Source organism: Lactuca serriola, chromosome 8 (genome assembly GCF_051521515.1).
Source record: "Lactuca serriola cultivar US96UC23 chromosome 8, Lser_US96UC23_V15, whole genome shotgun sequence".
Lineage (NCBI taxonomy): Eukaryota > Viridiplantae > Streptophyta > Magnoliopsida > Asterales > Asteraceae > Lactuca > Lactuca serriola.
In genome coordinates, this window is record NC_136415.1 from 110,891,569 (window position 1) to 110,913,074 (window position 21,506).

At 35.1% G+C, this 21,506-nt stretch overlaps 1 protein-coding gene and 2 pseudogenes across 1 annotated transcript; 2 read left to right on the forward strand and 1 right to left on the reverse strand.

The window, feature by feature from the left end:
- Positions 1-1,235: 1,235 nt before the first annotated feature.
- Positions 1,236-2,245, forward strand: LOC145067278 (transcription initiation factor IIA large subunit-like; annotated as a pseudogene).
- Positions 2,246-5,876: 3,631 nt separating this feature from the next.
- On the reverse strand, positions 5,877-7,975 carry LOC145070066 (uncharacterized). The gene is made up of 4 exons (XM_079016990.1): positions 7,735-7,975; positions 7,283-7,540; positions 6,250-7,101; positions 5,877-6,133 (listed from the first exon to the last, which is right to left on the reverse strand). The coding sequence occupies exons 1-4, from the start codon at positions 7,859-7,861 to the stop codon at positions 6,120-6,122; spliced, it is 1,251 nt and encodes a 416-aa protein (XP_078873116.1). The 5' UTR covers positions 7,862-7,975; the 3' UTR covers positions 5,877-6,119.
- Positions 7,976-13,414: 5,439 nt separating this feature from the next.
- On the forward strand, positions 13,415-20,951 carry LOC145067279 (putative carboxylesterase 16; annotated as a pseudogene).
- Positions 20,952-21,506: the final 555 nt, after the last annotated feature.

The window sequence follows — 21,506 nt, forward strand, 5'->3', positions numbered from 1 at the left end:
TTCGTCTGTCTTTTTATCGTTGGACTACTATCAATGAGATCTTCAATTATCATTTAGAAATTTTTGGCTAAATATCACTCGATTTCTATTTCGAGTATTCGGGCTGCATACCGCTAAGTCGAAACTTCGAAAAATCATAACTTCCTCATACGAAGTCAGATTTGGGCGTTCTTTTCATGCACGCTTTCGGTTTAACTAACCCTACGAATTTCGTTTAGATCACTAAGGATAGATATCGCTCTATCTTAAATTCATATTTTACGTCATTCGGCGTCGCGCCGGTTCTGTCGCGAAACTTCAACAGGTCATAACTTTTTCGTTATAACTTGGATTTTGGCATTCATTATATCTCCGGAATCCTTGTTTCGACCACTAAAACTTTATGTAAAGATATCGGGCTTATCTCACACTTTAATTTTGACGCTTATTTTTATTCTTTATTGATTATATCTTTATAATTAAGTAATAAGCACACAAATACACATAATTCACATAATACTCAAATATTTCATCATTAATACTTCAAAAAGAGTTTGAAAGGGTTAACCTAGACTATTACATCAACGAAAATGTCTAGCCTGGAAACGCGGGCGTTACAGAACACTTGAATTCGGTTGAGGAATGTTACCGAGACTTGCTTGAATCGAAGAAATGGGTTTTCAGCCAAAAGTACGACCAAAAAGGTGTTTACGGTCTCTAAAGGTTGGCGAGTTTACGGTTTCTGAAGATTGGCGAGTTTACGGTTTCTAAAGATTGCCGAGTTTACGGCCGTAAACTCAAGAACTGAGTTTATGGTCTTTGAAGGTTGGACCATAAACTCGGAAAAATGATGTTTGGATGCTGATTTCGATGAGCTAAGTGTTTCCAAGCATTCCAAATGGCTCCAAACGTGGTTTTCTCAATGTTTTCCGGAGTTTAAATGCGATTTTGTGAGTTTACGGTTGATGAATCTTAGAGAGAGGAGGAGAGAATGCGGCTAGAAATGTCCCAAAGAAGTCGGAGGCATCATATTTATAGGGGTGAGGTGAGGGGTCCACTCGTCCTTGACCGTAAACAGAGTTTACGGTCGTAAACCCATTTCGACCAGAAATGTTTGATTTTTTCCAGATTTTCGGGTTTCCGCGCGATTTTTGGTTCCGACTCGTAAATAATTTAATTAAATATAACTAGATTATTTTTATTAAACCAAAATTTTGACGGAAAAGTTAACGGATCTGAAATTTCATTAACGGAAAATGCATAACGGAACGGAAAAAGTTTTTAGTTTTCACAGTTGAACCAAAGACCCTTTTTGATGTTAATTTTGGTATGTTTCCTATTAATAAATAATAACCACACTTTATTACTATTATTAATTATTTATTTTCTTTCAACCTATGTGGAAGGTCATGAACAGGTTGAAAGAGGAGGAGCTAGTCAACCCACAACTCAGGTTACAATAGTGATACTCTTAATATTTAAGTAATGCCAAGTTATCTTTCTTCTATTTGATACATATTAAAACCTCTTTAATTTAATATTAGTACATTCTTTAATCCTATTCATAGTATTTCTTTTTATCTTCTGGAAAACGTAAGAAGGAAGATTTCCCCACATAATATCTTCAAGGTGGATATATTCCACAACAAGATGGAGTGAAGATTTAATAGCTGATAACTCTGAGGTAAATCTTTCTTGGCATTTTTTTGTACGATTGTATCTTATATTCTACAAGAATTATGTAATTTTGATGCAAATATTCGTATTTGTTTCCTTTTTATAATCTTGAATTCAAAGATATACAATTACCAAGGAGTTGTGAACGAAGACCACAATGTAGCTAACACACCAGCTCCCCCTGGTAAACTAAATATTAATTTTATTTAAAAATGTTTCAGTTTTTATATTATTATTTTCTAATTTCTAATTTTGGTATTTTGTGTTATTTGTATGTTTAAGAGGTACAAGCACCAACTCCTGCCATTCTTAACCAAAATGATGTTGCGGATGATGATGAAGAAGAGCCTCTGAATGAAAATGATGATGATCTTGATGATGTGGATAAAGGCGATGAAGTAAATACATATCACCTAACTTTGGCTCAATTTGACAAGGTGTGAAATTACTTAAATGCCCATTATTACTGTTATAGAGAATCCTAAAAGTAAAAACTGGTTAATAGGTGACACATACAAAAAGCAGGTGGAAATGCATTCTCAAGGATGACATCATGCACATAAATAACAAAGATGTTTTGTTTAATTAGGTTGGTTATCTAGTATTATAGTGCTCATTAAATCTTTTTTTGTTCCAACTTTTTCAATTGGGTTTTTGTTTTTTAGGTGATAGGTGAGTTTGACTTCTGATTATAGTCTAAGGAACTCGTAAAACATGGTTTTGACTTTTGAGGTTAGAAAGGGAAAGGTTGCTGCTTGTTATATATAAAATTGGAGTGCTTCATGTTTGGCCCTGATAATTGAGTCATGGCTATTTTGAGTTAGATGCAGAAATTTGACTTTTCTTAAAAGGGAGAATTATAATTCCATTTATACCCTTAGGGTTTTTTGTTCAAATTGCGTTATTTGTCTATGTTTTGGTGTTAAAATTTGTTGCAAATTATTCTAAATATATATGGGTTCGAAACTTGTTGCATATTATTTTAGAACATATGTGTCGAAAGAAAATATTTTCTCATTTAATAAAGACCAAAATACAAAACAACAAACTTATTTTTCATCAATTTATTTATAAAGTTTCTAACATGTTTTCTCTACCCGAAAGAAATAAATTGCCCAAGACTGATTTTCCACACAAAATGCTATTGAGAGAGTTTGTATGGATTTATAAGAATATCAACCTTATGAGGACACATTATATTACATGGTTGCAACATCAAATCTAATCATATTTATATGGACCAACATTAGGATGCCACATGCTCTACGCTACATTCTTTTGATACAACTCACCATTTTATCCAAGTTGTTATGAAATTGATTGGGCCTTTAATATGTGTCCTAACCGGTCGGGATGAAAAACCAAACATCGAGCACTAGTTATCTTATAGAGCCTTATAGGACTTGGTTGAGCCTTTAGGGTAATCGGTATGGTCAACGGCATTGTGAGGCCAGGTAAGCACCAATCTTCACCTCTTTTATAAGGGATAGTTTTCAATTATCTCAATGGCATTGAGGTGAAGAAAAGAAGAAGAAAAAAAAGTTGATTGGTTAAAAATGGTGTTGTTTTGTGTTATCGTTACAACCTGGCTTACCATAATAGGAGAGGGGACGGTGTTCCTAGCATTATAACACCGTTTTGGTGTGTCACCTCAGCCATACCTGTGTTTTTGTGACCCGTACCGGATAGTTTTAAAGTTTAACTGGTCGTGACGAACAGTTAGACAAACATTATATTTAACCGATTGGGCCCTACCAGGGCCGGCCTTACTTCAAGTAAAACTAAGCAAGGGCTTAGGGCCCCAATTCTAAGGGCCCCCTTAACCCAAATCTCGATGGTTCTTCAAATTGTGCATGCCACAGATTGAAAGAAATCATCAAAACCAAGCGACTATGGGCTGTTCCAATCTTCGTTCTCGGCTTCTCATTCTTTGATTTTCCATTCTCGCAGAAGCAAGAAACAACCATTACCAATTTGTATTATCGATTGAAACAATGAAACGGTATGTTAAGTTTGATATGTTCTTCTTCTTTGTTTCTTCCTCTGGTAATCTGATAATCCGATTAGTTGATTATCAATTCTTCTTATGTTTGACAATCTATTTTTCTTCCTCTAATAACCCAACGACTGGTCTTCTTCTTCCTCTGATACTCTGTCAATCTGATTCTCAGTTACTCTATTAAGATTACGTTTGATATGTTATATTTGTAGCAGTTTTCAGACCTTCCATTATACGAATATCTGAATCTGATTATTAGTCTATCAGATTATCTATTAGGGTTAATGTTTGATGTGTTATTTCTATAACAGTTTTCAATTTTTTTGACCAAACAACCGATCTTAGCAATCAATTATTAGATTTTGGGCCAAGATTTAGTCATGATCATGACCCAACAGGGGCAATATTCTATGGTATGCACCTCACACCTTCATTTGGAAGATCAAGCTTCCAATCAACCATGGTATCTGGAAATGCAACTTTTTCTGTTGGGGCATCAAATGTATTTTATGTAACAAGTGGCTTCCCTATTGATACATATGGGACCCCTGGATTTCCTGAAAGAAATAAAAAGGTATAGTTAGGAGCATACAATATCATTTCTGCTGTTGTGTTGTTTTCTACTATGTATCTCATATTGGAAGACTATTTAGGTTTCAGTGTCAAATTGTCTTAGAGAGGAAATAATTAAGAAGAAAGAAGTAATTGGAAATTCAGCCACAGAGGTGTCCAAGCAGGATATCGAGTCTAATGAAGTTGAAGTTATGGAGGGATCTCTTGGGAAAGGAGATCAGGTGGATGGAAAAAAACATTTCTACAGAAGAAGAGGATGATGATGAGGTTCTATTATGCAAATCCAAGATAATTTTGATTCATTGAATTTAGGTAGTGTTTGGTATGATCATGATAGAATCAGGGAAGAAATGGAATGGTTTATTCCATAGGAATGAAGAAGAAAAACTTGTTTCTGTTAAATGAACCATTCCTGATGGAATGTGATTCATTCCAAATTGTTAATTTTGTCATGTGATAATGCATTCCATTCCTTCAGGCCAACCAAACATTATAATTTAGTGTAATTTCAGACCAAATTTTTGTATTCGAGTTTGAACTTTAAACTTGTAGTACATTACTATTGAATCAGGTTTGGGACGATTTTTGTTGGAAGTAGGAACGAATTTGAGTTTTCTCAAGGCCAAAGATGTTAAGAACTAATTGTGATAACATTAAGTATAATAAAGGCCAAAGGACCCCAAATTTTTGATACGCTTAGAGCCCTCAATCTGGTTAAGCCGCCCCTGGCCCCTACATAAGACCCATATCATTTTGATTATGAATGCCACCATGCGTGCTTTACATGTATGTATCAAAAAATCATTTATACATTTACACTTGTGGCTGGCCAAGTTTTAAACTTTGTTAAAATATTGGTCTGAAATTTGTTTACAATACTCCGGAAACTTATTTTTTTACAATATTTAAAGAAAAAATTACGACTTTTTCATAAAATATTTATAGACTTTTTGCAACCTTTTTTTAAACTTCTTTTACAAACTTTTAAAAAAATTATTTCACAACCTTTTTTAAAAACTTACAACTTTTTATACAACCTTTATAAGTATTTTTTTTTAACTCTTTTTAAACTTATTTTACATCATTTTAAAAGTTTTTACAACCATTTTTAACTTTTTCTACTAACCATTTTTAAACTAAATTCAACCCTTCTTAAACATTTTTTACAACCTAGAAATGTTGAAGAAGTATTAAGTAAAATGTTTAAAATGTTTGGAAGTTATAAAAGTGCAAGTAATTAAAAAGGTTTAAAAAACATAAGTAATATAAAACGTTTTCAAACTTTTAAACAGTTTTACAAACGTTACAAACTTCTAAACATTTTTCTTACGTATTTCAACTTTATTAGGTTGTAAAAAAGGTTTACAAATAATGTTAAAAAGTTTAAGCAGTTTATAATTTATAAACTCTTGATTTTAAATATTTTTCTTACGTATTTCAACCTTATTCACCACTTCTTCATTGAAGTCTTAATTTTCAATGATTGAACCTTTATACAATATAATGCAAGAGATGCGTTATACTGAGCACGTACATGGTAAAAGTTTGCATATGATTTTTCCAGTCTTTGTAGAAAATTCATATGTGATATCATATATTATAGACATTTATATGCCAACAACGTACGCCTAGAAATCGAACTCTTTTTTCTATATCATATTTAATGATACTACTCCACAATTATGGACCTGGACCATTTAAACTCTTGCAATAAAGGTTCATTTCCACGTACAGAAAAACACACAATCTGTTACGTTTTGAGAAGAAATTAAGTCAAAAATCATAATTAAATTGTTAAAAATACGATCATGCATGGCCTCGTTTCTGCATGGAAAGGGCCTTCAGCTACACACTTCTTCGACCACATAGCTTGTAGAATTTTTCCATCATTTTATTCTTCCACAACTGCATTCAAAATCATGTTAAATCGCATGCAGTACTAACAATAGCAAAATGCCAAAATACTACTGGATTGTTAAGTTGTCAAGTAGTATATATGGTAATAGGTAAGCAGAAATTACCTCCAAGTAAATTTTTGGAAGGTGGAACCCGAGTAGTACGAGCATTACTATATTCAGGAGAACTAACCCCATGACACAAAGGCGATGAACTCGATTTTGGACTAGATGAAGTGTTATTGGCTGAGGAGTTCAAATTTTTTTGATATGAAGCAACTGTCGACTTAAAAGTCTGGTTTAGATTCTTAGAAGCATTTGACCCTAAACTATGGCTTTGAACAATCGAAGCAATTTTCGACTCTGTGTTGACTGACGCTGGTAATGACTTCGTCGTCTTTAAGTTATTAGGGTTCGTATCGTTATCATTCACCTCCGAGTTTGAAACCTTACTTGTTGACTCTGAATGTTCTTCCGTTTTCAGAAACGAACTCATTGCCTCTCTCACTTTATCTCGCCTAGGACTTATGGTCTGTGTAATTATTTGGGATAGTGCCCGCTCATCTTCTCCAGGCTCAAACTTCTGCAACAAATATTCTTTCACTGAAACTCCTCTCTCCCACGTCTTCATGTTCTCTCCCTCTTTAATGCTTCTCTCATCTTTTCCCGCAGTGGAAACCGTGAGGTTTGAAAATCTTGAACTGCTTTCTGGCAAATCATTTTCTTTAGCAGCATCGGCTGTTGTTGCTGCTTGATTGTTGACATCATTGTGAGCACCAACAGTGGATGTTACCTGATCGTTAGCATCATCAGTTAGTTCCCTATTCTTGGAATGGGAATTTTTTATTGTGTTACTAGAACATGTAGGTTCCTCTTTGCTGGTTGCGGAATGTTTCTCGGTGATTGGTATGTGAGTTTCTCGAGGATGATCTCTTGTTTCCTGTTTGTTGGTGTCTGGTATATGTTTGGATTTGGACACTGGAAATATACACATCACACATGCATGTAAATCAATTAGTAGGTCTTCTTTAATTATTATATCTTTATATATCAAACATTTTTGTTAACCAACATATCAAATAACATTTCATTTTTTAGAACACAAGGAGTATTTTTTTCTTAATTTATGTAAGAGGTAAAACTATAGAGAATACATTACTTCTTGGACTGTGAAATTCGGCATTTTCTCCCCCTTTGTGCTCTGAACTAGTGATGGCATTACAAGTGACCGAAGTAGATGGTGGATCATTTTCATGGCGATGTTTCTTGATACTCAAAGAATGTTTCAACTTTTTGGCCTTCTCTTTTACTTTTGCTAGCACAGACGACTTCTTGTTATGGTGGTTCCCGTCGTGTTCTTGGTTTTTGTTGTTTTTGAGCTTTTCCGTGGAAATATGTGACCACTTCGAGCCTTCTCCTGCGATTAAAAAACAGCAAAAGGAGAAGTAAGCATTTGGGAATCAAACCCGGGAGTTTCTTCATTTTCCATGTTATTTATCTGTCGATAATCAACATTACAAATAACTGATAGTTTTGATAATGTCCACATAAATTGCTTATACATATATGCAAAGATCAAGCTAAATCTAAACGAAACATGACAAAGCTTACGTTGCAATAGTTGTTGAAAAGTCGAGGAAGTTTGAGCTTTAGAGGTACTCTTAATATGCTGCGCGTTTTGAACTTGTTGACCGCTTTGGGCGTTGGAGGTTCTCTGAATATCGTTTGCTTGGGCCATTGTTACGAATTCACAAACATATGTATATAGGTGTTATCTTGTTCCTATTGAGATTGAGGGAAAACAAAAAGAACATAGAGAGATGATCGTCATCTGTTTTCGTGCCTCATTTTCAGGCCATTTTTGTGAACAACATATAATATATAACTCAAAGAATGCCTGATTAGCCTGTGAGATAGTGATCATCCATTCTCCTTATAAAAAGCCTTGTTTCATGAAATGCACGAGGTGGCAAAGCCAGTGGCGTTTCTTCGAATAATTTGCGAAAAAACAAAAAAAAATGTTAGCTTTTTTAGTTATTCAACTTAGGTTTGTTAATGGTTCAATTAAGAAAACCGTTCAATATTCATCATGTTTGGTTCCATAAAAGTTAACCTGTAAATGGTCAATCGGCCTTTTAATAAAAAAAACTCGGAAGTCTGAACCATTCGATTTATAAAAAAAAAAGCCCACTATTGCCCTTTAACCCTAAAATAGGAAAGTGGCCTCCATGAATGCAATCAAGTCGTTCTCGCTCGGGTTGGTGGGTTGGTTGAGTGCATGTGAGCAGGTTGACAGTTAGAAAGATCAATCCGGACATGACCGATATAAATATATGTGTCATGTTGTTCAACCCTAACACGTATAATCCAAACCCAGACACAACTTTGCAAGTTTGTGGATCATACTCGGCGTGTGGGTTAGATTTAAGTTCATGAGTCAGATTCGGTTTCGTTGGTTTGAATCGGGTTCGTAGGTCATGGGAAATAAACAGGTTGGCATGTTTGAAAAACTCAACCCAAACATATTTATCTTCATCTGGCGACCTACTTCCACCGTTCCCTATCGACAACCACCCTAAGATTCTGACAACCAACTCCTTCCTCGGTATCTCTCTTTTCCAGCTCTGTGTATATCTCTGCATCACCATTTTCCTTATAAATTTCTCTTTTTCTACTTTATCTATCTCTCGACACCCCACGTCCTTTTGTCATGTGTAATTGAAACATATCCACATTTCTTCTCAAAATCCAACAGAATCGAACTCCATTCCAGATCTCTCTCTCTCTCTCTCTCTCTCTCTCGTTACTTTAAGAGCTGTATTGCAAAGAGAATTGCATCTTTAAGCATCTAGATATATAAAGATAATTCCTAAATAATAGTTTGGTAATTGGTGTTGGATAGAATGTCCAACTATAACACTTGTTCCAAGTATGAGTTAATTTTTAAATGTTCTACTTCTATTTTTGGGTGGTCACCGCATGGTGGTGCTTCACCACGATGTGGTAGTATTGTTTTGATCGCATACTTAAATGACTCCCCACAATGTGGCCATGTGCCACGGTGTGGCAAGTGTTTTTGAAGAAAACCCTAATTATCGAGTAAGGCCCAATTTAAAGGACAGTATGGCTAGGGTTTCATGATCATTCAGCCTCCATCGCCCCCTCAAGCTCACAAAACGTAACCCTAGCCTCCATTGCAATTGTGAACTCATTTTGGTGTTTTTTGTGATCTTTGAAGGAAAATGAAGTCTTTAGTTCCTGATTTACCTTGCAAGCATCATCTACATCTTCTAGCATATCTTATGGACCTTGGTGAGTGTCCAATACCTAATCGTTTCCTTCCTAAGTTGCTAGATATTTAGATTGTCCCTTTTCTTCATGTCTTTATGGGTTTGAGTGGTGAGATCTCATAAAGTTTGCAACTTATGAATCCCCAGACCATTTGGAGTATTTGGTGCTTTGGATCTGAAGTATAGGAATTAGTTTTGGTGTCATGCATGGAATTTTGGTCATTAACCCTTATTTTGACCTAATAGGAGTTCAAGACATGCATTGGACATGTGTGTCTGAATAGAACAAATTTTTACGTTAGTAATGGTGCTAGGAACCCTTTTGGAATTGTTGGACAAGAGACCTTCAATATTAAGTACTTAATGATCAAGCCATGTTGTGCTTTTGCCCTTTCTGGACCTAGGAGTTGAGATCTTTATCTCTTGGAGAGTCCTAAGGGATAAATTTGAAAATTTTATCCATTTAGACCATAGAATGGATCATATATGAGCTTTAGAGCTCTTAGAATTGAAGAAAACGACTTAACCCATTAAGTTGTTAAGAACCCAGTGCCCATGACATGGCCTTAGGTCGCCACGGTATGGCGACTGGGCAAGAAACGTTTGTTTTGTCATTTCGCTGCCACGATGTGGCCAAGGATGGCCATGATGTGGCGACTAGCTAAAGGTTAACCTTTGATTTTTGACCGTTGATCGTTCACTTTGACCATGTATGACTTTAGGTCATTGGGGGGGGGGGGGGGGGTATTTTGAGTAGTAGATTGAGACTTGGTCACTTTGTGTAGTACATGTGACATGTAGAGCCAGTGCTTGGAGCATTGATCAGTCCAGCTATCGTTCAGATGGTGAAGTGAGTTTTCCTCAATGTACTTGTGGCTCGAAGGCACCAATGTCAACCCATTAGGTTATGTATCCACTACAAGAAAAATGACTTACTACCACACTTTTTAAGGCCTAAAAATGTGACCGTATCCTACGGCCACACTTACTTTTTTTCGTCAAAAGTGTGACTATATATCGTGACACCATAGGTGTCTTATGACCACACTGAAATTTACCATTTAATTGTGGCTATAATCTACCTTTTAGTCACATATAACATGAGACGGGTTAGTGTTAACCATGGTTACTTTATATTTGATGTGGTTATTGTTTACCCTTTAGTCACATTTATTTATGCAAAAGTGACGTATGATTTTATTTAGTCACATAAACAAAACTTTTAAAGAAAATAATGTGACCATTGGTAGGGTATTAATGATACATAATTGTGAAAAGGATCGTTGAATATTACTTATAGCAATACCTGTTTTCTAAATAATGTGGAAATTTGGTACCATTTAGTGACATTCATTTATGGTAAAGTGTGACTGAAATCATTTAGTCACATGAACAAATAACGTAACAAAAACAAATGTGACCATTTTTTGATTTTCATCATACATATTTGTTAAAACCATCATTAAATGCTACGTATAGTCACACATTTTTCTAAATCATGTGACTATTACTTACCCTTTAGTGACATTTATTTGTGCTATATTGTGACATATGATATCATTTAGCCACATAAATAAAACTCATAAAAATAGTGTGACCATCGGTTACTTATGGCAACACTTTATTGTTAAAACCATCACTGAATAGTATGTATAACAACACCTTTTTCTAACTCATGTGGATATTAGTTATCCTTTAGTGATATTTATTTATGTTATAATGTGACCTATGATATCATTTAGCCACATAAAGAAAACTCATAAAGAATTGAATTTCACCATTGGTTGCTTTTGGCGACGCTTTATTGTTAAAACTATCGCTAAACAGTATGTATAACAATACCATTTTCTAACTCATGTGGTTAATAGTTACCGTTTAGTGACACTTATTTATTTTATACTGTGACATATGATATCATTTAGCCACATAAAGAAAACTCATGAAGAGTTGAATGTGACCGTTGGCTGCTTTTGGCGACACTTTAATATTAAAACCATCGTCGTATATTTGTTATAGCACACATTGTTTCTAATTATATGGCTATTTATTACCTTTAATCACATAAAGAAAATCATATAGAAAAAAATGTGACCATCGGTTGCTTTTGGCAACACATAATTGTTAAAACCATCGCATTTTATTTAATTGGTGTGACTATTTGTTACCCTTTAGCCACATTTAATTTTGCGATCATGGTTCTAATTAACATTCGGTAACATTATAATATTAAAATATTACACATATATATTATAGTAGTAAAAAGAATATAATAAAATTATATTAATCATATAGACAACTTAAACAATATTCAGGAATGTTGTAATCAAAATCTACATAGCATCTATACATACAGAAAATGAAATGCATTTCATAAAATGAAAGCTACATTAATTGTTTCTCTTATTCAACATGTTTCATGTCTTCAACAATGCATGTGGTATGTATTTTACTTTATGCTTTTTTGGGTTGACAATTTTACCCTCCATACTTGAAGTTGGTACCTACAGCAACAAAATTTGTATGTGTCGTCTAACATTAAAACAAAAATGATTAAAAGAAAGAAATACTTAAAAATATATAACAGAATAAACAAACATGTCCATCTACAATTACAAGGTATTTTGCCCAAGCAACAAAACATTTATGTACTTCTCCAACTAATATGTGCTCGGTAGTTTGAACTGGTAAATGTGCATTCTCCTTTAACACTTCTTCAATGGAGACCTTATAGCAGTCATCTTGCAGTGGAATCCCATGAATATATTACTTTCCTGTTGAGAAGTAAGCTTTACCACGGGCAACAAGGTTTCTTGCTATTCGTTCTGCTATGTATAGATCACAATTAATCTCCTACAAAGAATTATAGCATAGTAAGAAAAAATATATATTTATAGGATGATGCAATACATACTTGTGTGTCTATTGGCGCCTAAGGTTGTGGCGTTTTTGGATGCAAACTTATTTTCTTGAGTTTTCCAAATTCCTGAAAACCATGAATGTACTCAAATATGTGTAATCTTAAATAAGTATAAATAATATATTAACCTTTTTGAACTTTTCAAGTTTTTACTTACTGGAGAAACTGATTTGTTTGTGTTGTTTGTATTTTTTTCCTATGTTGGAGTGCATTCAAATGTAACAATTTTGACCATAGAAATTACCTGCAAAAATACAGAAAAAAAAAGTATAAGTTGGTTGTACGTAAATTAAAAAAACAATCTTATGCAGTAAAAGAATGTTAACATTGTACTTACTGATGTTATGGACTCAATTGTATGTGATCTTATTTTATTTATTTATTGGAGTGGTCTCTAATGAAACATTGTTGCCTACAGATGAGATTACCTGAATAAATAAAGAAAAAAAAAAGTAAAAGTATTCATTATAACAATGTTAGGTAATAACATATTGGTGTTGATGATACTTTTGATTTTGTTTTATTCTTGGTTGTCACTGGAATGGGCTCTAATCCAGTATTCGTGCCTACTGATGAAATGACCTTCAAAAGTAAAGAAGAAAAGTATAACTAAATTTAATCTAAATACCATAAATCAATCTTCTATAGTATAAGTATTTAGCTTATTAGTTACCTGTATTGATGACTCATTTGTCTTTGTTAGGTTATTATCACAGATTACAATGGGCTCTAATTCAACAGGCTTGTCCACTGATAAAGGTACCTACATCAAAAAATAGGAAAACTATAAATGTAGCTCATATAAATTAAAAAAATAAACAAATTTCTATTCTATGGATATTAAGTATCATAATGAAATTTGTAATGTATTGAACAGGTTGAAAATGAGACTCCACTCACTTCTGATACCGACAAATCTTCTGGCATTGATAGACCTTGTAACATCCCAAGAATTATAAGATAAAAATCGCATTTTTTTAAATCAACCAGAAACACCAATTATCCTTTTTCCAATCATTCAAAAATACTTCAGAGTAAAAATAGTTATCAGAGTACAATCCCAGAATCATATAGTTGCAAAAACATGGGTGGACGTGCTGCGATCAAGTCGGGCCCTTCCTTTTTGAATCGTGTGACAACCCGAAGTTTCTATCTTATAAAGCCAATCAATTCAATCAAAAGTCAGACTTGTTTCTGCTATCTTTTAGCCTTGTTAAGGATCTATCTGAGTGTTCAAAGCCTAGTACATTCAAGGATTGGGTGTTAGGAAGTATCTGCTAGAGTTCATTGTGCAGCATTCAAGCCGGAAAACTCCATCATATGGAGTTTATAGCCATAAACTAGAGCTTACGGTCATAAGCCCTTATTTGGCCATGAACTAGTCCCTTAATTATGATATTCCTTCATTATTCTTCACTTCTAACGCTTTCTAGTCAAGAACACTCAATTCTCTCTCAAGTATCATTAAGAACACCAAGAACACCAAGAACGCCAAGAACACACTAGTTTCTTTGGGCCGTAAACACCCTTTCTAGCTTCCAAATCGTAAGTATCCTTTCCATATACTTGTTATTCATTAGAAGCACATGTTTAGCATCCAAAAAACAACCATTTAAGCATGATCATCAAGATTTTACGGTCGTAAAATCTTCATATGGTCGTAAACACATCATGTCATGGTCGTAAACATCATCTAGGCCGTAAAAACACACTTGTGTGGCTGTGAACAACTTTAGTACAATCATATGTGATTATAACACTTCTTTCCAAGTGTTTCCTAGTCCCTAAGGTTGTTCCCTAACATGATTAGTTGTTATATACACTAATTATATACATATATGTGTTATTATATGCTTATTAGGATCTACTTGTGCTCGGGACATCACTTGGCATACTTAGCATCCTATATCGATCTTTTATTCGAATCACTCACTACAGGTGAGTTCATACCCCTAAATTATCTTTTAAATGAATTTAAATGCTTTTATGGGGGGGGGGGGGAATACAAGTAGAAAACATTATAGTTATAGTATCAATCAAATGTGATTTATAACTGTCAAACAAGAGGATTTCTTATACTTCAAAACTGTGTTATCAAATAAACAGTTTCAAATCACTTTATAAACTGACATCAAGTCATCAATAACCATTCAAATGGTTAAAACTCTAGTATATAAACTCTTTATTGTTTTACAAAACTCTTTTAAACTTATATATTGTCAAAATCATGTCTATATAGATATAGTTATATAGATAAGGTTGAAAGGGCTTAGGACTGATAACTCGCTTATTTCCTGTTCTTTGTTTGGTTGTGGACTTAGGGTATTGGTTGCTTGTCCAAGTGCCGTTTGAATCTTACTTATATATGATTTATATCTATGTAGATATAAAATTTCTTCCAATCAGCTCAATACCTTTGGGTAACAAAGGTGTACAAACATGATCAGTCATTCAAACAACAGTATCAGTAAACTAAAATAGGTATAGTTTAGAGGATTACTACTCACTATTTCTAGAACAATGAAAACTTACAAGAGTCGGTTCATACATGAGTCAGTTCAAACATACTATAACAAGAACAGAAAGAACATACTATACACCAGAACGGAAGGAACATACTATACACTAGAACAGAAGGAACATACTATACACTTAAAACAGAAGGAACATACTACACCAATACAAGAACAATATAACATTAATGTGAGCCATTACTTCATGGCATGGCAATATACTGTTGTGTCACGTTTTGTAACCAGAGTCTCCTGGAGGGAGAGCGTGATTTTATGTATAGATCTATACGAGATTGACCATCCTACACCTTGTTGCTAGCTACAGTTGGACCTGCAGGTCTACGGGTGACAAATGTCATATCATTTCGACGTCTTTTATCGTCGTGTTTTACTAGTCAATCAAGTATGGTTATAATCTCATCATATTTTACCTTAATTAAACAATTGGTTTAAGGTAGTTAGTACAATGGTAGTTACTATATACAATACTACAGTACATTGTCATTTTCCCATTACATTCATATTGTGATCTTCTCACATAAACGGTAATGTAAACTATATTTTTGGTAATGATAGTCATATTTGGGAAAACACTCACCTTTACAAAAGAACAGACATATAGAACAGTCGGGTCTTGGTAGAAGACTACATTTCATTATAAGTAGAAAATATAGGATTTTCTAGAAGATACAGACATTTACATCAAACACTTACAAACATTTACAAACACTTTCATCAAACTAATACAAACAATGACATTAAAATACTTATGAACTCACCAGCTTAAATTCTGATCTACTCTTTCAAAATAACTTGTATTCTCAGGTCACTAGTAGACAGGTACCTTAGACCAAGTTTTGAGAAGACAGAACACATTTGAGACTCGTCTTTTATTTTGATTCATATTTTGGTGTCTTTTTAACTATACACAGAACACACTTTTATTTTGATTCATATTTTGATTCTACGCATAACATGTTTGTATTGTACATCTATTCAAAAGGAAAATTGTTGTATTTGATTTTTATAGCATTTGACTTTAGTTTATTCATTTGAAATTACAATGTTAAGTGTTAAAATTTATTTCCTTTTTTATTGCGATAAATACAATATATATATATATATATATATATATATATATATATATATATATATATATATATATATATATATATATATATATATATATATATATGTCCCTTGAAATATAACATGTAATAGAAATAATTGTCAAAAGAAATTATTCACGGTTGTAATTTTGTAAAGTGTACAACTAGTTATATCATATAGACAAAATTACAAATTTGGTCCCTATAGTTTGTCAAAAATTGGGATTGTGGTCCAAAATGTTTTGGAGTTGCACAACTAATCCGAAATAAAGTTTTTGTTGCTTTTTTGGTCAATTTCAGAATTGAATATGTTTGAAATGACATTTTTCCCTTTCTATTTGTTTTTTCCATTTCTTTTTATTTACTTTACTATTTATTTAATTAAAATAGAATAAAAAAAACAAAATATAAACTCACCCACCCATATCAAACCTTCTTCCTCAATTTTGAATTGAACAAGTCTCTTCTGTCACTTTCTGTAAAATTCTATAGTGTTATTCATACATTCATCTTGAAACACCAATTACAAACCCTCACTAAAACCCATACCAAAATCTTCAATCAATTCGGTGTCGTCTCACGCCCCAATGAATCAGTCGCTCCGGCCAACCCTAGCTTCTCTAAAGACGATGTAGCTACCAAAGATATCAATATTGATCCATTGAACCTTTAACCCTTCGAATCTTTCTCCCTCATTCAGTACTTTCCAAATCCATGGGTTAAAACAGGGAGATGGTGTAACGTCCCGAAAATCCAAGGTATTTTTTCATTTTTAAAACAGTAAATCATACAAACGAGTTGTTCCAAAACCGATCAAAGTGAATATATCATTTAAACATCAGGGTAATATCATTAATTGCAAATGCGGAAAACTCTAAAGGATACTGTGCAGTCATGTCGGGTCCTTCCCTTTCGAACCAAAAGTACCTAAAACCATAAAATATGAAACCATAAGCATAAACCTTAGTGAATTCCCCAAAATACCACATACTAAAACATACAAGTGTCATGGGATAACCCCATGGTCTTTCCTTGCAATGCCGAGGGCCAAATCCCAGTCTTACATACAAGTATCAGGAGCCAGATCCTGGTCTTTCATACAACTGTCATGGGCCAGATCATGGTCTTCATACAATTGCCAGGGGCTAAATCCTGTTCTTTCATGTAAGAATCACAAAGATAACTAGCATTCCACATAACAAGTAATGGGTCGACATTTGTACCTTTGACCCATGGATATAATGAGAAAACTCACCTCACATTCTGAAAGAATAGTTGTACCGATCACTGCTCTAAAAGCTATCTCTACCGGTCACCTATACAATTAACAGGAACCCAAATCTCAAACTATAAATCAAAATACCCAAAGTGCCCTTGGTCAAACTTGGTTGACCCTGGTCAAATTCAAAGTCAACGGTCAAAGTCCAAAAGTCAATATTTCTTCCCATTGGAGTATGCCCTGCGTACCAGGAGACTATGCCCAGCGTACTCTGATGTTGACCAAAAGTGGGATATTGACCGCGTACACAAAGCGTACCACTAGGTACGCCCAACGTACGCAACCCAGTCCCAAAACTCCATTAAGAGCTTATTTCATTAAGACCTTACGTCTAAAACTCAAATCGAAGCCCAAAATGATGTCCTAAGTCATAAAGTTTCCAACTTTGTGACTTTTCATGGCTATAAAGTGCTTAATGTCCAAAACCCTAAGTTCTTAACCCAATATGTAACATCCCAAAAATACGAGCCAAAAATTTCATTTTTAAAACATATACTTAGTAAAGCATTAGGAATAAAACGTTCATCGATCATAACATTTCATGAAAGATATCACATGTCTAGAAAACATTTTCATAAACATAATAATGTCAGAGTACAAATCCCCAGGAAGATCTCATAGTGCGGAATACGAGGCATGTGTGTGATGGGCCGCTACAGCGCCAGCTCCTTCCCCTTCGAAGAAGAGCTACCTGAAACCAAAACTGAAAAATGTAAGCACAAAGCTTAGTGAGTTTCCCCCCGTAATACCTCATACCATACAAACATACAATGAACAACTAGGAGATACGGGCCTCGCCCACACTCCGCTAGCTGGGAGATACGGGACTCGCCCACACTCCGCTATCTGGGAGATACGGGCCTCGCCCACACTCCGCTATCTGGGAGATACGGGCCTTGCCCACACTCAGCTGCTAAACCATAACATACAAGTATCACACAGACAACGAGTATAGACAATTCTATCATACTGGCATATATCATAATCAACACAACCAAGAGATACGGGCTCGACCCACACTCCGATACTAACTTATCATCTATATGGACCGGCCTTGGTGCCTTAGACCCATTACTACTGGAAAGAAACTCACCTCGAAGAGTAGCTACCGAAGGTCTGACTGCTAGACGTCTGGCTGCTGCACCGGTAATCCTCCGGCTACAAAACCATAAACATAGATTAGCCACTCATAAATACCCTTAGGTCAACTGACTGACCCATCCCTGGTCCAAGGTCAACTCTTGGTCAAAGTCAACTTCTAGTTCACTGAACTCGCCGAGTCGTGGCACAGACTCGCCGAGTCCTTCTCCTACTATCCCGGTCATACTCGCCAAGTCCCTCTTTCCACTCACTGAGTCACCCTTGACTCACTACTCAGGAATATGGAACCGACTCGTGATCCGACTCGCCGAGTCTGAGAGCAACTCGTCGAGTTCCACGAGCAGGTCTCCTACTCGCTTCCAATCCTCACCAAAACATCCCGCAAGAGGATTTGGGGTTTTGGGACTACGTTACACTGTTAATCCCGCGTGCAGATACGAAGGGTTGGACCTTCAACACTTAAACCCCTCTTACTTAGTGAAAGTTCATATGACTCGCCGAGTTTGAAGAACAACTCGACGAGTTCCAGGCAATCTTCATAGGACTCGCCGAGTTGTTCTTCCAACTCGCCGAGTCTAAGGCCATCTTCATAGAACTCGCCGAGTTCCACTTTGGGACTCGCCGATTCCCTATGACCCACTTCCTATACAGACCAAAAATAGGGTTTTGGCACTGATCGCGTATGTCCAACATACTCAATTTACGCCCAACATACTAGGGAAACCCTAGTACGCCCAACTTACACGTTGAGTATGCCCAGCATACGCGTCTCAACCCAAAACCGCCCTAAATTCAAACGGTCATAACTTCTTCGTTTCAACTCCGTTTTCGACGATCTTTATATCCACCGAAAGGTATTGAAGAGATCTATAATATTATCTAAATATATTGTACTCAAAACTTCTAAAAAAATCCATATTTCATGAAAGAACCCGCCCTATGACTTTTTCCGTTTTACCCTTTGACTCCAAAACACAACTCAAAGGTTTAGATCTCATAAGGGCGAATGTCATATTAGTCCATCGAACTTGTTGTGTTTGTTTTAAAAGGTCACCCAACTTTTTTTGGTACATTAAGGGAATGAACTCTCATTTTCCTGTTTTAAAATATCCTTATGTGACCTGATATCAGGTAAAGCTGTAAAATGTGTGCCTTGACCACTGTTTGACCATAAACTGCACCTCCACCTCTATTAAAGTATACTCACTATATCTACCCTTCTTGATCAGGTCAACTATTTATTTTCATTTTTAGATCAATCGAACAAAAAAAATTAGTGATTGATTATTGATTTGTATGTATATGACTCTGTACACTGAAAAACAAGAACAAATCAAAGAAGACGAAGGGGAAGTGATAGAGAGAAATTATCTCTGAGGATTCTGATAACTGCCACTTACTGTTCTTCACATAATTAACTGCTGAAGCAACCTCGTCCATTTACCTGCAACCTTTGACAGTCTCGATACAACGATCCCTCCTCGTGATCGATTAAGAGCCACCGACGCATCGATTTCCTGATTTCGTTCATATTTTCCTTCCCTGATTTGCCTTATGTTCCCCGTTTCCCTTTGCCTTTACTCGTTGATCCAACAACGTCGATGTCACCCCTTATAGTTGTTTCTCTTCCCTCGATTAGTGACGAAGAGCAAACCAAAAAACGGGCCATCGCAGGTCGACTACCCCCCTGGCGAATTTGCCATCACCGGGCCACGAACCACCACCATCGTCTCCTTATTTCTTTGAATCAGACAAACCCCGAAGTAACTTCTCTGACCCACCCACGATTGATACCCCTCGGAGCTGCTTCGATGGCGTTATGTTCCTTTTCCCGTTCCCGATTAGTCGAAGGGGGAAGAAGACGATGCCCCTTCCTTAGCTGGAGTCGTTTGATAACTGATACAAGGCTTCGTCCTAAAAAGAAAATAAACGACTTTTGATTTTGACCAAGTCAAAGGTCAAAGCAAAAATCAAACTTTCATTTTAAAACCTGTTATAGTGGGTTAAGCGACTTTTTTAACAGGTTGAACGAGAGTTCATTCCCTTAATGTACCAGAAAAAGTTGGGTGACCTTTTAAAACAAACACGACAAGTTCGATGGGCTAATATGACATTTTCCCATCTCATAACCATCATTACCTCCTTCTAAAAGGTCTAAACATCGACTCCTTAAGGCCCAAAACCTTTACACACTTAACTTTTCGGCCCACGACCCTGAATTACAGAATGATCCTGAACAGGGTGTTACTGATGGGGTTTGTGGTGGTTACTCGCCAGCTCTAGTTCATAATTTACATAAATTACTGGTGGTTTTGTAGTTTAATGGAGGTGGATTTGTGACTAAGAGTGGTGTTTCGTTGACTAATTATATGTTTTGTCGGAGGATCGATAAGGAGTATAACGCGATTGTGGTTGTGGTTAGGTATAAGCTTGCACAAGAGAGTTAGTATTTTGTGGCGTTTGAGGACGACATTAAGTTTGTTAGCTAAACAGGCGAATTTAGTCGAGTGTAGGATCTCAGGTTGCGTTGACCTTAGGAGCACACAGATCGTTGATGGTTTTGGTTCTTCCATGATCCAACCTTGGATTGTTGCACATGTCGATCTTTTCGGTGAGTAGTAAGGGTGGAGTTATGATTTTTCGACAAGTGGTGGTGGTTGTGGCTTTCAGGTTTTTCCGGCCGGTTGATGTGGTGGTGGTGAGAGAAGATAAAGAAATAAAGAAGAACAATGTTTAAAGAGGTGTTGGTGAAGCAGGATAGTAAGGGTGGGTGAGATTATTATATTTTTATTTTCTTATAAATATATAATGAAAAAGAAAAAGATAAGGACATAATTGTCCTCTTAAAAAAATTTAAAACAAATTAGTCTAAAATTAATCCTCCTTAATAAATGAAGGTTTTTTGGTCACTTGTCAATCTCTTATGAGTTTTGACACTTGTCATTTTGTGGTAATTTTGAAATAAATATTATCCACTTGTCAATTTTTGGTTTGTTTTAATTTTTAATTAAAGTCATATACTTATAAATATAAAGTATTAAATATCATATATATATATATATATATATATATATATATATATATATTATATTAAATTGTAATAAATACGTTTCTTTCTTTCTTATTTTAAAGTTATATATTAAAAAATATTTCATTTTTATACTTTAAGTTTAA

Coding starts and splice junctions, on each gene's coding strand:
- LOC145070066 (XM_079016990.1), bottom strand. CDS start 7,861: ATGGCCCAAGCAAACGATATTCAGAGAACCTCCAACGCCCAAAGCGGT. Junction 7,541..7,734: donor TTTTCAACAACTATTGCAAC/GTAAGCTTTGTC, acceptor TTTTAATCGCAG/GAGAAGGCTCGAAGTGGTCA. Junction 7,102..7,282: donor CGAATTTCACAGTCCAAGAA/GTAATGTATTCT, acceptor GTATATTTCCAG/TGTCCAAATCCAAACATATA.